The following is a 14,092-nucleotide window of genomic DNA, read 5'->3' as shown; positions in this document are numbered from 1 at the left end:
AACACCTCCTCCAAAGTTAGAATAACACCCTATAAGTAGATATAATTGGTTTTATAAATAATTGTATCTAGATTTTTCATATGATTAACGGTCTTCCAGAATTAGAATCATTTGCCCAGGTAACACTCTTTACAATTCCTATTCCATTTGAAATGAATTACTAATCTTATATTGGAACTGTTTATTCACGCAGAGGAGATCTCAGATCTCACTGAACAGATTGCTGAGGTTGGAAAATCCTTACATGAACTGGAGAAAGCCAAGAAGCAGGTTGAGCAAGAAAGGTCTGACTTCCAGACTGCCCTGGAGGAGGCTGAGGTATGTAAATAATGAACTTTCAATAGCAGGCTTAAATAGTTCTAGTTTGACAGTAGTGCAGTGATATTAACAGTCTGGGAATGCACTCTTATCTTCCCCTTTCTCTGTAAAAAAGAGTTCACTGGAACACGAGGAAGCCAAGATCCTGCGCATTCAGCTTGAGCTGAACCAAGTGAGGTCAGATGTGGACAGGAAAGTTGCTGAAAAGGATGAGGAAATTGAACAGCTGAAGAGGAACAGCCAGAGGGCCTTAGAAAGCATGCAGAGTACACTGGACTCTGAGATCAGAAGCAGGAATGATGCTCTGAGGCTGAAGAAGAAAATGGAAGGAGATCTGAATGAACTAGAGGTTCAGCTCAGCTATGCCAACCGCCAAGCTGCGGAAGCACAGAAGCAGCTGAGGAATGTACAGGGTCAGCTCAAGGTACATATACAGCAGCTCAAACTCTACTTATCATTGTATCCTACTCTCCAATTTAAAGATAACTTATGCACAAAATGTTTACTTTACTCACAAGGATGCAATCCTTCACCTTGATGATGCTGTTAGAGGTCAGGAAGAGTTGAAGGAACAGGTGGCTGTCATTGAACGCAGAAACAACCTGCAGCAGGTGGAACTGGATGAAATGAGGGTTTCCCTTGAACAAACAGAAAGAGCTCGCAAAATTGCTGAACAGGAACTGCTTGATGCCAGTGAACGCGTCCAACTTCTTCATTCTCAGGTAGACCTCTTTGATATACAATGGGAAATAAACAACTGCTGATGAAAAAAATGTTTAATTGTGCTTTGGATGTCTCTGTTTGTAGAATACCAGCCTTATAAATACGAAGAAGAAGCTTGAGACTGACAATTCTCAGCTCCAGGGTGAAGCAGAGGAAGCCATCCAAGAAGCCAAGAATGCTGAGGAAAAAGCCAAGAAGGCCATCACTGACGTAAGTATTATAGCTTCGCTACAATAAGTGTGATGGTAGAACGTAATATACACGTTCATTGAACATACGTTTTGCAAAAAACACTCATCAATTTTTTTTAGATCTTGCATGGCTCTAACTTCTATGTTTGGCAGTTGACTCTTGTGTTGTAGCTCTAGAAAATATACAGCTTTGTCTTTCTTAGTGTCATAATATTTTCACAGTAGTACAAACCTACTCCCTCCTATAGATGATGTTGCAGGGTAACTATAATTCATGTTATTAACATTTTATTAAGGCTTCTATGATGGCTGAGGAGCTCAAGAAGGAACAAGACACAAGTGCCCATCTTGAGAGAATGAAGAAGAACCTGGAGCAAACTGTGAAGGACCTGCAGCATCGCCTGGATGAGGCCGAACAACTTGCAATGAAGGGAGGAAAGAGGCAACTCCAGAAACTGGAGAGCAGAGTGAGTTACCACCGGAGGATTTAAATTTGGATACATTCAGTGGTGAGGCAGTGCCATTACTGAAAATATTCAATTTCATAGGTTCACGAGCTTGAAAATGAGCTTGATGCTGAACAAAAACGAGGAGCAGAGACCGTTAAGAGTGTTCGCAAGTATGAGAGAAGGTTTAAAGAACTGTCCTATCAGGTACCTATTTGACCAAGCTAACTGCTTTTTTATGACATTAAACACCTTTGGTCCATAATGAGCTGAAACTTCTGACTATAATAGCCTCAGCAATCCATTTGATTAGTTATGCTGTTTTGTACAGAGTGAAGAGGATAAAAAGGTTGTTGCAAGACTTCAAGATCTGGTTGATAAACTGCAGTTGAAAGTAAAAGCCTATAAGCGGCAGTCAGAGGAATATGTAAGTACCAGTACTAATGGTTGTGGACCATAAAGCCCATTTTGCTGCTTCTAGATAAGAGCATACCTTCAGGTCTTGCCCGTAAATTATAGATTCACTCTCATGCCTTATCCTTACCACTGATAACCAGGCCTCACAGGTTATCTTCATCTGTGTGCTCATTGAATTGGGAAAAGGCTTGTTTGTTTCTGAGGATAAACAATTGAATTGTTTTCGTACATTAAATTAAGCTATCTTTGGTCAAAAAGTCTGTAGCGTGTTTCCGCTTTCAAATATATTTTAGCCGTTCATTTATGTCTCTTACATGGCACAAACATCATGCGAAGCTCATGTGGGAAGTTCTTAGGGGACAGGAGACCAAATTCATGGAACAAGGTTGCCTTGAAGATACAGGCCCACGCAACATGAATGTAACATGCAGAAAGAAAATTTCTAGGCAGTGTCTAACCAAATACTACCCACTGGTTGGAAGAAATCATAGGCCAGAAACTAAAAAGGAGTAAAAGCATCTACACATGATCCTTATCATGTAACCGGGCATTGATAGTGGTTGGGTGGCTGGATGTATGAAGGCAGGACTGTGCCAATCACAAGACCTTGAGCTAAAGGCAGTTGGTGACAAACAGCGATTAAACATATTGGTCCAACATTTACTACTATTTATTGCAGGAGGAACAGGCAAATGGCCACCTATCCAGATTCCGAAAAGTGCAGCATGAGCTTGAGGAAGCAGAAGAGAGGGCTGACATTGCTGAATCGCAAGTCAATAAACTGCGTGTTAAGAGTCGCGACATCGGAAGCAAGGTTAACAATAGTATTATTGCTATTCTACAGTTATTGTTTTTTCATTGAGTTTCATTTATTTCTCATGTAATGATTCCTTGATTTAGAAATTCCTGTTATAGAACAGTCCAATGGAAGGATGGTCTGACTCTGGACACTCGTTCTTAACATTCTCAACACTTATATTTTTAATCAATGATAAACAACAAACACCTTAAACACATTTGAGGGTAAGACTAATTCACATCAGCTTGCAGAAACTAAGGGATACCAACTTGGTTACCTTTGTGACAGAATACCCTGTCCACCAAACTTGTGTACTGCCCTCTGCTTCACTCATTTAGAGATGGGTTGACCATAAGGTTTCTGTTGGCAGAGGCTCTGCTAGTTCAGTCAACGAATGCTTACTTTAACAGTCTGACCGACAGAGTAAAGTCATCACACCGCCTTCTCTACTTAAATCAGATGGTGTGATGCTTTTTTTCTGTACCTCACTGCCAGAAAAAACCTGGTGGTAACAGACAGTAAAAAACTATAATGACTGCTACACCCGATACAACATAAGACAACACATGACTGCTACTACACCACACCTCTGGCACCACACAGTGTAGCTAAAACACTAGACCTCATGTACACTATTCTTATAACACGATGCCACACCATCACCTACATAAATGCACTTGTCTTGTACTCCGACAACTGAAGATGAGAGAAAAGAGGACTATGCAAAATTCCCATATTTAACTGCAAACTAAGGTAGGTTTTGAACTTGCGACTCAGGGCTCAATCAAAACACGTTAGCTGCAAAACTGAACAGCATGTTCTTGGAGGTTAAATGTTGGTGGATTCTGGCTTCCTGCTACTTACTTTTGCAAGGGGAAGCCATTCTTCAAAAGTAGAGACACCTCAATTCAGAAGGTCCAGGTGGGTACCTCAGCTCAGCGAGTATTACTAATGAGTATCTAGTTATGTTATGTTGTGTTGTGCTGTGTTTTGTTACACTGAATTTTAAAGGGCAACTAATGATCCGGGGGTACCTAGGTGCAGGTCATCTGCAGGGTCTTAGCTGAAAAGCCAGGTCTTTAGTTTTTTATGGAATAGTAGAATTAGGTGTAGAGGGAGATTGTTCCATGTTTTTGATGAAAGGTATGAAAAGGGCAGCCCTCCTGTTCTGCTACTGCTAGTGCTGAGTGTGTGTGTGACAGAGACAGGCAGACTGTAGGTATCTGGTGGGCTGGTAAAGTGGAGGTGGGAATTGAGGCAGGATGGTCCAATGTTGTGCAGTAGCCCTCCTGTTCTGGTTCTGCGGGTGCGGAGTATGTGTGCAAGAGACAGAGAAAGGCAGAGTGTAGGTGTCTGGTGTGCTGGTGAAGTTGAGGTGGCAGTCGAAACAGACTGGTCCTATGTTGTGCAGTGCCTTGTATGCAAGTGTGAGGAGTTTGCATTGGCAGCCAATGGAGATCTCTGAGGTGAGGTATGATGTGGGTGCACGGGAAGGTCCAGGACAAGTCTGGCTGAGGGGTTCTGGGTGGTCTGAAGATAGTGGAGTGGTGGTTGGATATTCCGGCATAGAGTGTGTTGCACTAGTCAAATTTGCTGGTGATTAGGGCTTGAATGACGGTGCTTCCGGCAATCTTGGGAATCAATCTGAAGATTTTTTTTTTTTTAGGATGCATCTCATTAACACAGCATTCTATTTCTACTACTTTTCAGAAACCAGAGAGTGAAGAATAAGCCCCAAATCTACATGAAGCGATGTGAAGATACGGGAAGAATGCACACTTCCTCCATTGTCACTAGTACCTTATAGATGTTATACTGTATGAGTTAAAATAAAGTGCATAATATACCCTGTACAGCGGTCGAAGTGCATTAAGAAAAGAATGGGAACAGTGATGCTGCATGTAATGGGGGCGGGGTCAGTGAGGGTGAGGTCAATGGTGTAGGTAAAAAAAATATTCTGTACGTTTCTGTGGTCTTTCACCTTCAAGTACCTACATATCAAATAACTCACAGTTTAAATGAAAAATACATTGTAAAAAGCTAAGTTAATCAGTGGCCTGCGCACTGTTGTACATTATGAAACCTCTATAATGCAGAGGTCTGTGTGTATCCAGAAAGCCACAGATCCAAGACTTGGTTGGTGAAGTGGAGAATAGTGGCTTGTGTATTGTTAGTGCTTCGAAAGCCAATCCTGTGACAGAAAGCACTGAGAACATATAAGTCGTTATGTTAAACTTGCATTACACACTGTTTAACATATACTGCTACCAAATGTGCAAAAAAGCTTCAGATGAAACGCTGGTTCCAAATATAGATTTTAGTAAAACCCAGACTGCATGTAATCATTTATTTTCATATAACTGCCCTGAAAGGCGCACACTTCACAGCTCAGCTGGTAACGCTCTTGCAGTTCTTGTGGAAAATAATAAACTTTTATCTCCACAAACCTTCATGTGATTCAATCAGTTAAACCAGCTCTGGCTCCCAAGCCCACTTTACATTTGCAGATTACCCAGTTGTGCCCATTTGCATGTCTTTCAGGTGAGCAGGTCACCTGGCAGGAAGGCTTTTTTATTGTTAACCTGCCTGCCTCACCCTCGCTTTCACAGCACAGGAGACTGGCAGAATTAAATTTAAGCTGAAGACTTTGCACTATTGAAATTTACCATCCCGTGACGGCTGTCATTTCATAAAAAGTAGGGCAACAGTTTTTCATAAATTTAAAAAGTATGAGCACATCGTGCCCATCCGAGCCTGCCCACTTCGACCACTGATCCTGGAAGAGTGTGGCAGCTCTTAGTCGCACAAAGAAAGCACAGAATACTCCCAGCCATCAGCTGCAAAGGAACGGCAGCAGCAATTGAGCTGCGAGTCTGACACTATATGAAACACTTCACTTTAATATTTTGGTCCCAATAATTACTCGGCCATTCTCGGGGGATTCCTTGTGGAGTATTTCATGTCTGTATCCCTTTAATTCTGCATTTGCCATTGATGTTGCATTAAGAATTTACTTTTAATGCCATATTTATTTTGTTTTTTTCAATCTTTATGTGGCAGTGTTTCCTTTAATTACAGAGAGCGGGGTGCAGAGGGGATTCCTCCGTTCCATCTACTCCTCTCTCTCTTTTGCTATATAAATATATTTCCATATCTAGATAGATAGATAGATAGATAGATAGATAGATAGATAGATAGATAGATAGATAGATAGATAGATAGATAGATAGATTATCCCATGCCTATCTTTGCTTAACCTCTTACCCCTTATATTATTTTATTTACAAGGGGAAATGCCCCCTCTGCCCCTTTAAATTCTCTAGTACATACATATAATCCCCTTATAATTCCATTACCTGTTAGTTTTCCATATATTTCTTTTGAAATCCTGATCTTTTCTCTCATTATTTTTTTTCTCTGAAAATTTTGGATTTTTGTTTTGTTACTTCATTTCGGAATATGTCCACATATCGCAGAGAAAAAACACACAACCCTGCGAATTTTACTAGAAGTGAAACCTCATTCAGTTACAGCCCTCTGTTCCAATGATAGAGGGCTGTAATATGAGGGCTGTAATATGCAATTCTGGCATCTTTCCATCGAGCTGCATGGATGAATGTGCTCCTCTATGGAGCTTGAAAGGAAGAAAGCCAGCCCTATCATTATTCACACCTCTACACTCATGTTAAGCTATAATTGCTATTGGAATAGTGCTACATGCTGCCCTTAGATTGCTTCAAAGTGCTGGAGCAGGGTGGATTTACAAAAGTTAACAAGCATTTGCAATCCCATAGGTCTCGCATTTTCTTGAGTTAGAGCTATTGGCATTGTAAATTCAGAACTGGACTTTTCTTGCCACATAAATTAGTGAGACCTGTCTCATAATTTTGTCTTTTCCTGTCGTGTTTTGGTGGTCACTGGCGGCTATGACATCAGAAATTACAAGCCCTTGAAGAGAGAAGAAGATCACTACACTACCTTGTGTTGTGTAAACGTCTAAACAGAAATTGGAAAGAAGGGATGGAGAAGTATTTTCTTTTTATTTTAACAGAAAGAAAAGTCTTGCAAGCATCCTTCCCTCACATTTTAAAGAGCAGAGCAGCCTGAGAATATTGATGGCCCCAATAAAGGAGATAAGCAATGCCCTGTGTGCAATGTCATAAGTGCTGTCAGGAGGGGCCCTGGAGAGACAGACTCGAGATGAAATGTGAGGCTAAGCCAGTTTCACCTCATTGCTTCTAAGTTTAGCTACATTCTACCAGGAAGGGCATATTGTGGCTTTTGTGAGCAGTGAGCTAAAGGACTGGGCGTTTCTTTTGTAAAATAAGCTTATCCTATGGAGGACAGCACTGGAATAAAGACAAAACAAATGTCAGCTACATGGGAGGAGATGAGAGGAATGGAATTCTGCAATAAAACGCAGGCAGCTACCAGCCTAAAACACCTGCAGTGAAAGGGGAGCACCAAAGAAATAACAAAAATAGTCTGTCACAGAAACAGATAAAGAAACCAAACTGGAATAATACAGTAGTTGGTCACTGCTCTGAAAGAGAAAATTGAGGGAGAAAAAGACAAAACTGACCACTAGCAGCAAGATTTTTTAAAGGACACTGCAACCAACAAATGAAATCGCTTTAAGCCATAAGAAGTATACTAAAAGTAAACATGAGGTCGAACGCTTACTCTTGACCTAAAAAAGAGGGACCAGGGAGGAGGAAGGGAGAAGACATGATGAAGTGCTAGACTCAAGGGCGTAGGAAGTGTGGGGGACGCAGGGGATGTATCCCCCCAGATTTTGGAGGGTGGGGGACACGGGGGACGAAGCTGCGGGGGAAAAGGGGACACAATAATTTCCCCTCTCACATCTATTATTCAGAGGGCCATTAGCGCACAAAAGCGCTACTTATGATAGCCCTGTACGGACCATCCTCCAATCTGATGGTAACAGAATGAAGGTGAGTCAGGAGGCCCCCTGCGCCCTCTGCTCTTTTGTTTGTCGTGTTCACAGCTGTGGGCATTAAGGGTGCTCATAAGAACAAAGGGCACGAGGAGGAGAAAAGAGTTTTGGATGATTACTGTCTGCATCAACTGCTGCCTTGAAGAGGACACTGCAGGATGCCTTCAAGGGGAGCTGCAAGACAATGAGGAAGATCTAAAGAGGAAACAGAGTCCCACTCACCCTGATGCCCCCAGGCTAGAAAGGAGACTCTGTTAAACACAATATTTGTATTTGCCTAAGATCACACCAGTTGGTGAAACAGTGAAGTCGAGATTGAGCCCAGATTTTACCTTTTCACACAACAATTTAGCTATTAGAAGGGTATATTTTTCTAACATTTATGTTTAATGTTTTGTTTTCTAGGTAATGAAGGGCTTGATTACTGCGGGGCTAACAGGAAGAAGCCATATTTCATTTTGGGCCGTTATGCCAAGTATTATTATTTATGTTGTTATCATTACATACTTCAGCATATTGAAGTATATTATCTTTTCTCTATCGTTTCTTTACTCTACTCTGAAACAATTTACCCTATGCCACTGCACCCTACACCACTTTTCTCCACTCTGTGCTACTCTATGCCACTGCAATCTATGCTGTACCACTCCACTCTACACCACGCCACTGCAATCTATGCTATTCTACTCTAACCATTGTACACTACACCCCTACACTCTGCCAGTGCACTCTTCACCACTTTACTCAAAACCAATGCACTCTATGCCACTGCACTCTATGCCAATCTAGTCTGCACCACAGCACTCTATTCCACTGCTTTCAATGCCACTGTACTCTGCGCCACAGCACTCTATGCCACTGCACTCTATGTCACTCTACAATACACCACTGTACTCTGCGACCCTCTAATCTGCAACATTGCACTTTCTGCCACTAAACTCCACGCCACTCTACTCTGCACCACTGCACTCAATGCCACTGTGTTCTGTCCCACTGCACTCTTTTCTGCACCACTGCACTCTAATCTACTCTACACCACTCCACTGTAGGGCACTCCACTCTACTTTGAAATCATCTCCTCTATGCCACTGCAATCTACGCAACTCGGCTTTATGCTATGCCAGTCTAATCTATCCTGCACCATGCCAATGTACCCTGTGCCATTCCAATCTGCTCTGCACCACTCTATGCTACTGCACTCTACATCACTATGCTCCACTCTGCAACAATTGACTCTTCACCACTATACTGTACTCTGCAGCAATCTACTCTATGCCACGGCACTCTATGCAACTCTATTCTACTCTGCACCACTGTACTCTAAGCCACTCTTCTCTACTCTGCATCACTCTACATCACTGCACTCTACACCAATGCATTCTATGCCACTCTACTCTACACCACTGCCCTTTATGACACTCTACTCTGCAACACTGCACTCTGCCACTGAACTATACTCCTCTCTACTCTGCACCACGGCACTCTACTCTGCACTGCTCAACTATATGCCACTCTACTGCACTCTACACCAGTGTAGTATATGCCACTACACTCTATGCCACTCTACTCTGCATCACTGCACTCCACCACTGCACTCTATACCAGTCTAGTCTACCTTGCACCACTCCACTCTACCATGCAACGCATCACTTTATGACACATCACTCTGAACCACTGCAATCTATGCTGTGCCACTCCACTCTGCTCCCCTCTGCTCTTCACCACTCTACGCTACTGCACTGTATGCTAAACCAGTGCAGTGCTTGCCAATGCACTCTACACCACTTTACTCAAAACCAAAGCACTCTTTACCACTACACTCTACATCAATCTACTTTGCACCACTGTACTCTACGCCACTTCACTCTAGACCACTTCACTCTGACATTACACTCCATGATACTAGACTCTGACACTCTATTCCATTAAACTCTAACACTTTCTACACTCTGTAACTCCCTACACAACTCCCTATATTCCACTCCATTCTACTTTACTCCACTCTATGCCACTCCACACCACTCTATGCCACTTCAATCTATGATACTCTACTCAACGCCACTGCACAACCCTCTATGCCACTCCACTATACAACAATGTACTATGTTCACTGTAACACACTACCTAACTTTCTCTATGCCACTTCACATTACTTTCCTTCACTCTACTCCAGTTCACTCTTCCTTATGCCTTTCCACTCTACGACACTCTGCCACTCCACTCTATGACACTCTATTACACTGTGACGCTACTCCACTCTACTACTGGCATTGGTGCTTGATTAGAGATTCAGATCACCATTGATTGCCTTCTCACTCATATGAGACGTGAGTCAGATTTATCGTTGCCGTTTTGGTTACAAGCACTCTGTAACCCTTTTAACTCAAGCTTAACGAAGGCTTAGGATGATCCTGATACTTGTCTAGGGGATCGAAATATTGTCGGCCAAAGTACCTTGACTTGAATTTGTGATATTGTACATAAGTTGGCATAAGCATAGGTACTATGAGCTAATGACTTCTTGATTCACTATTTGAGTCATTCATGTAAAAGTCAGTGTATAAAAGCTTGTAAATCATTATTGTGGATGCTAACCTTGTAGGAAAGTAGCCTCTTTCTAGCTTGGTTACCCCCACATTTGGCCTGTTTGCCAGTGTGTTTGAGTGTGTCTACTGGGATCCTGCTAATCAGGACCCCAGTAGTTATGCTCTCTCCCTTAAATTATGGTTGTTGCATACTGGTAACCCAGAGTTTCGCCCAAAATTGGCATACTGGTGCCCCCTTATAAGTCCCTAGTATATGGTACTTAGGTACCCAGGGCATTGGGGTTCCAGGAGATCCCTATGGGCTGCAGCATTTCTTCTGCCACCCATAGGGAGCCCATGCAAAGGCTTCTGCAGGACTGCCATTGCAGCCTGTGTGAAAGGTGCATGCACCATTTCACTGCCAGTTACAATGCACCAAGTCACTTATAAGTCACCCCTATAGCAGGCCCTCCAGCCCGTAGGGCAGGGTGCAGAGTAACTGTGTGTGAGGGCACCCCTTCGCTAGCAGAGGTGCCCCCATGACCTCCTGGACCATTTTCCCCAGACTTCCTGAGTGCGGGGATGCCATTTTACACGTGTACTTGAAATAGGTCACTACCTATTCCCAGCTACATAATGGTAACTCCGAACATAGGTATGTTTGGTATCAAACATATTGGAATCATACCCCAAGGCTTTTGCAAGCATTGGTTGTATGATTTGATGCACTCTGGGGGCTCCTTAGAGGACCCCCAGTATTGCCATTCCAGCCTTCTGAGGTTTTCCAGGCAGGCTCATCTGCTGCCACCTCTCATACAGGTTTCTGCCCTCCTGTTGCTTGAGAAGCTCAAGCCCCGGAAGGCAGAACAAAGGATTTCCTTTGGGAGAGGGGTGTTACACCCTCTCCCTTTGGAAATAGGAGTTACAGGCTTGGGAGGGGTAGCTTCCTTCCCCAGGCCACTGGAAATGCTTTGAAGGGCACATTTGGTGCCCTCCTTGCATAATCCAGTATACACCAGTTCAGGTACCCCCAGTCCCTGCTCTGGCACGAAATTGGACAAAGTAAAGGGGAGTGACCACTCCCCTGTCCATCACCACCCCAGGTGTGGTGCTCAGAGCTCCTCCAGAGCGTCCCTGTGTTTTGCCATCTTGGATTCCAAGTTGGCAGTGAACTCTGGGAGCATCGAGTGGCCAGTGCCAGCAGGTGGTGTCAGAGCCATCCCCTGATAGGTGCTTACCTGTGTAGCTGACCAATCCCCCTTTCAGGGCTATTTAGGGTCTCTCCTTTGGGAGGTTCTTCAGATTCAGATTGCAAGACTCCAGCAGGAATCCTCTGCATGCTTTACTTCACCTTCTCACTGAAGGAACTGCATCTGGACCCTCCAGGAACTCCACAAACTGCAACAACGAAGCAAAGATAACTTTTGCAACATTGTATCTTCAGCTCTTGCCAGCCAATGCAACTGTTTCCCGGTTGTGCATCCTCAGAGGACAGCCTGTCTTCAGCCTGCACCAGAAGAATGAACGAATCTCCCTTGGAGTGAAGGAGTCACTCCCCTGCTTCAGCAGGCACCTCTCTGCAACGACGACCATATGCTTGGGTCCCCTCTCCTGTCGAGTTGCATGGATCCTACATCACGGGTGGTGGACTGAAGTGGTCCCGATGGTCCTGACGTCCTACTGTCCAACTTTAGTGGAGGTAAGAGCTTGCCTTCCCAGGCAAGACAGTAACCCTGTTCACCACGTGTTTTTCAGTTGCCAAGGCTTGTTGGCATCCTTCTATGAAATTCTTTATGCACAATGTAACTCCGGCCCCCAGCACTCCTTCTTGCAATGCACAGCTTCCTGAGTGGTTCTCTGGTGGTGTGAGATCCTTTGTTTTTGTGCTGCATGGGCCTACTTTAGCAACTCCTTTGTCCCCTTGCTGGAGGACTCCTGTGTGCACTGGCTGGTCTTCTGTGGGCTCTCTGAGTTGCTGAGAGCCCCCTCTGACTCCTCCTCCTGGGTAGAGTCCACCAGGTCCCTCCTGGTCCCAGGCAGTACCATTTTCCGCTAACCGTGAGCTTTGCGTGGGCTAAGGCTTGTTGGCGGAATCCAGCAACACAAACCAGACTGCAATCATCCATCCGGTGTGGGATATCATCTGCACCAACTAGGAACCCGCATCCATCTTCTTGGGTGCAGTACTGGCTGTTGTTTTTTACCAGAGGTTCTTCTTTTGCTCCTTGATTCGGGTTAGCAGGGGCTCCTGTCCTCCCTGGACTATTCTGTGCTTCTTGGACCTAGTCCCATTCTTCCACAGGTCTTTAGGTCCAGGAATCCACCCTTTGTGTCTTGAAGTATCTTCTGGTTCTTGCATTATCTTCTTTCTCGTGTTCTTGTGTGTTCTAGGAAAGTTACTGTGATTTACTCCTGCTTTCTTGGGCTCTGAGGTGGGTTCTATTACTTACCTTTGGTGTTTTCTGATACTCTCAGCGCTCCTCTACACACCACACTTGCCGAGGTGGGAAACCGACATTCGCATTCTACTTTCTTAGTATATGGTTTGTGTTTCCCCAAGGCCCATTTCTAACCATTGTGATTTTCACTAATTGCACTGTTTTTATTGCTATTGCTGCATACTAGCGTATATAATTGGTGTATTACTTACCTCCTAAGGGAGTATAGTCTCTATGGTATTTTTGGCATTTGTGTCACTAAAATAAAGTACCTTTATTTTGTAACACTGAGTATTTTCTTTCATGTGTGTGAGTGCTGTGTGACTACAGTGGTATTGCATGAGCTTTGCATGTCTTCTAGATAAGCCTTGGCTACAGCTACCCCTAGAGAGCCTAGCTTCTAGACACTGCCTACATTTCACTAATAAGGGATAATTGGACCTGGTATAAGGTGTAAGTACCATAGGTACCCAATACAAACCAGGCCAGCTTCCTCTAAACCACTGTACTATATAGGTTACTTTTTACATTTTTCTTGTAATTGGTGACATTGTGTCATCCAGATAACTTGTGTAATGCCCGAATACCAGTCTTTCTCGATTTCCCCTCTTGATGTTTTCCCACTACATTTGATTTATATTTTGATTGAATAAATGCATGAAACATTCCATTTGCATGCTACTTTAATATCATTGTTTATTGGAGTGGTGTTGCATTTTATTCAAGGGACCCCTGTTCCTTTAAAGTTAGTTTACTGCTCCATTCTAGGACACTCTACTTACTCCATGACACTACGCCGCACCAGTCGATGACACATCATTCTCCTTTGTGCCATTAACTTTGAGCCATGCTGAATAGTAGTCTCACTAGTGCACAGCGTGGCTAAAACACATTGGCAAAGGCAATAGAACTTGCATAGGCGAGACCTATTGGCTTTGCCAATGCTTGTTTATAAGGTATGAACTTCAAGGTGACTTGCAATATCCTTATGTACGCAAGGGGTATTTTACCCCATATAATACATGGTCACACCACCAATTTTCCCACAAACCACTTAAAACCTTAGTGCATAGCTTCTGTCATTCCAAGCTATTAAAGTAGAGCAGAAGAAAGAAAAGCAACATTCAATTTTTTGCTTTAAACAGCTGCATTAGTTATGCTCTGTGACCTGATCTGCCTTTTACCTTGGCTGCTAGCTCTGGCAGAAGGCACTGTAATGTCAGAACTCGACTGTAATAACCCTATCATAGTCATTTTCCGATGTCCTTTCTTTATAAT

General features: G+C 43.5%; 1 protein-coding gene across 1 annotated transcript in view; it reads left to right on the top strand.

Annotated features, from left to right (window-relative positions):
- The window catches only part of LOC138260987 (myosin-4-like), an 88,202-nt gene extending 83,455 nt beyond the window's left edge, over nucleotides 1–4,747 (top strand). The window contains exons 32-40 of the mRNA XM_069209555.1: nucleotides 194–318; nucleotides 434–742; nucleotides 837–1,040; nucleotides 1,126–1,251; nucleotides 1,529–1,699; nucleotides 1,781–1,885; nucleotides 2,010–2,105; nucleotides 2,775–2,909; nucleotides 4,605–4,747. Of these exons, the coding sequence (XP_069065656.1) occupies nucleotides 194–318; nucleotides 434–742; nucleotides 837–1,040; nucleotides 1,126–1,251; nucleotides 1,529–1,699; nucleotides 1,781–1,885; nucleotides 2,010–2,105; nucleotides 2,775–2,909; nucleotides 4,605–4,625 (1,292 nt within the window). The 3' untranslated portion in view covers nucleotides 4,626–4,747. The remainder of the gene's footprint in view (nucleotides 1–193; nucleotides 319–433; nucleotides 743–836; nucleotides 1,041–1,125; nucleotides 1,252–1,528; nucleotides 1,700–1,780; nucleotides 1,886–2,009; nucleotides 2,106–2,774; nucleotides 2,910–4,604) is intronic.
- The last annotated feature ends 9,345 nt before the right edge of the window (nucleotides 4,748–14,092 follow it).

The sequence above is a fragment of the Pleurodeles waltl genome, chromosome 10, assembly GCF_031143425.1.
Source record: "Pleurodeles waltl isolate 20211129_DDA chromosome 10, aPleWal1.hap1.20221129, whole genome shotgun sequence".
In the NCBI taxonomy this organism is placed as follows: domain Eukaryota; kingdom Metazoa; phylum Chordata; class Amphibia; order Caudata; family Salamandridae; genus Pleurodeles; species Pleurodeles waltl.
This window is presented reverse-complemented; position numbering and strand designations above follow the sequence as displayed.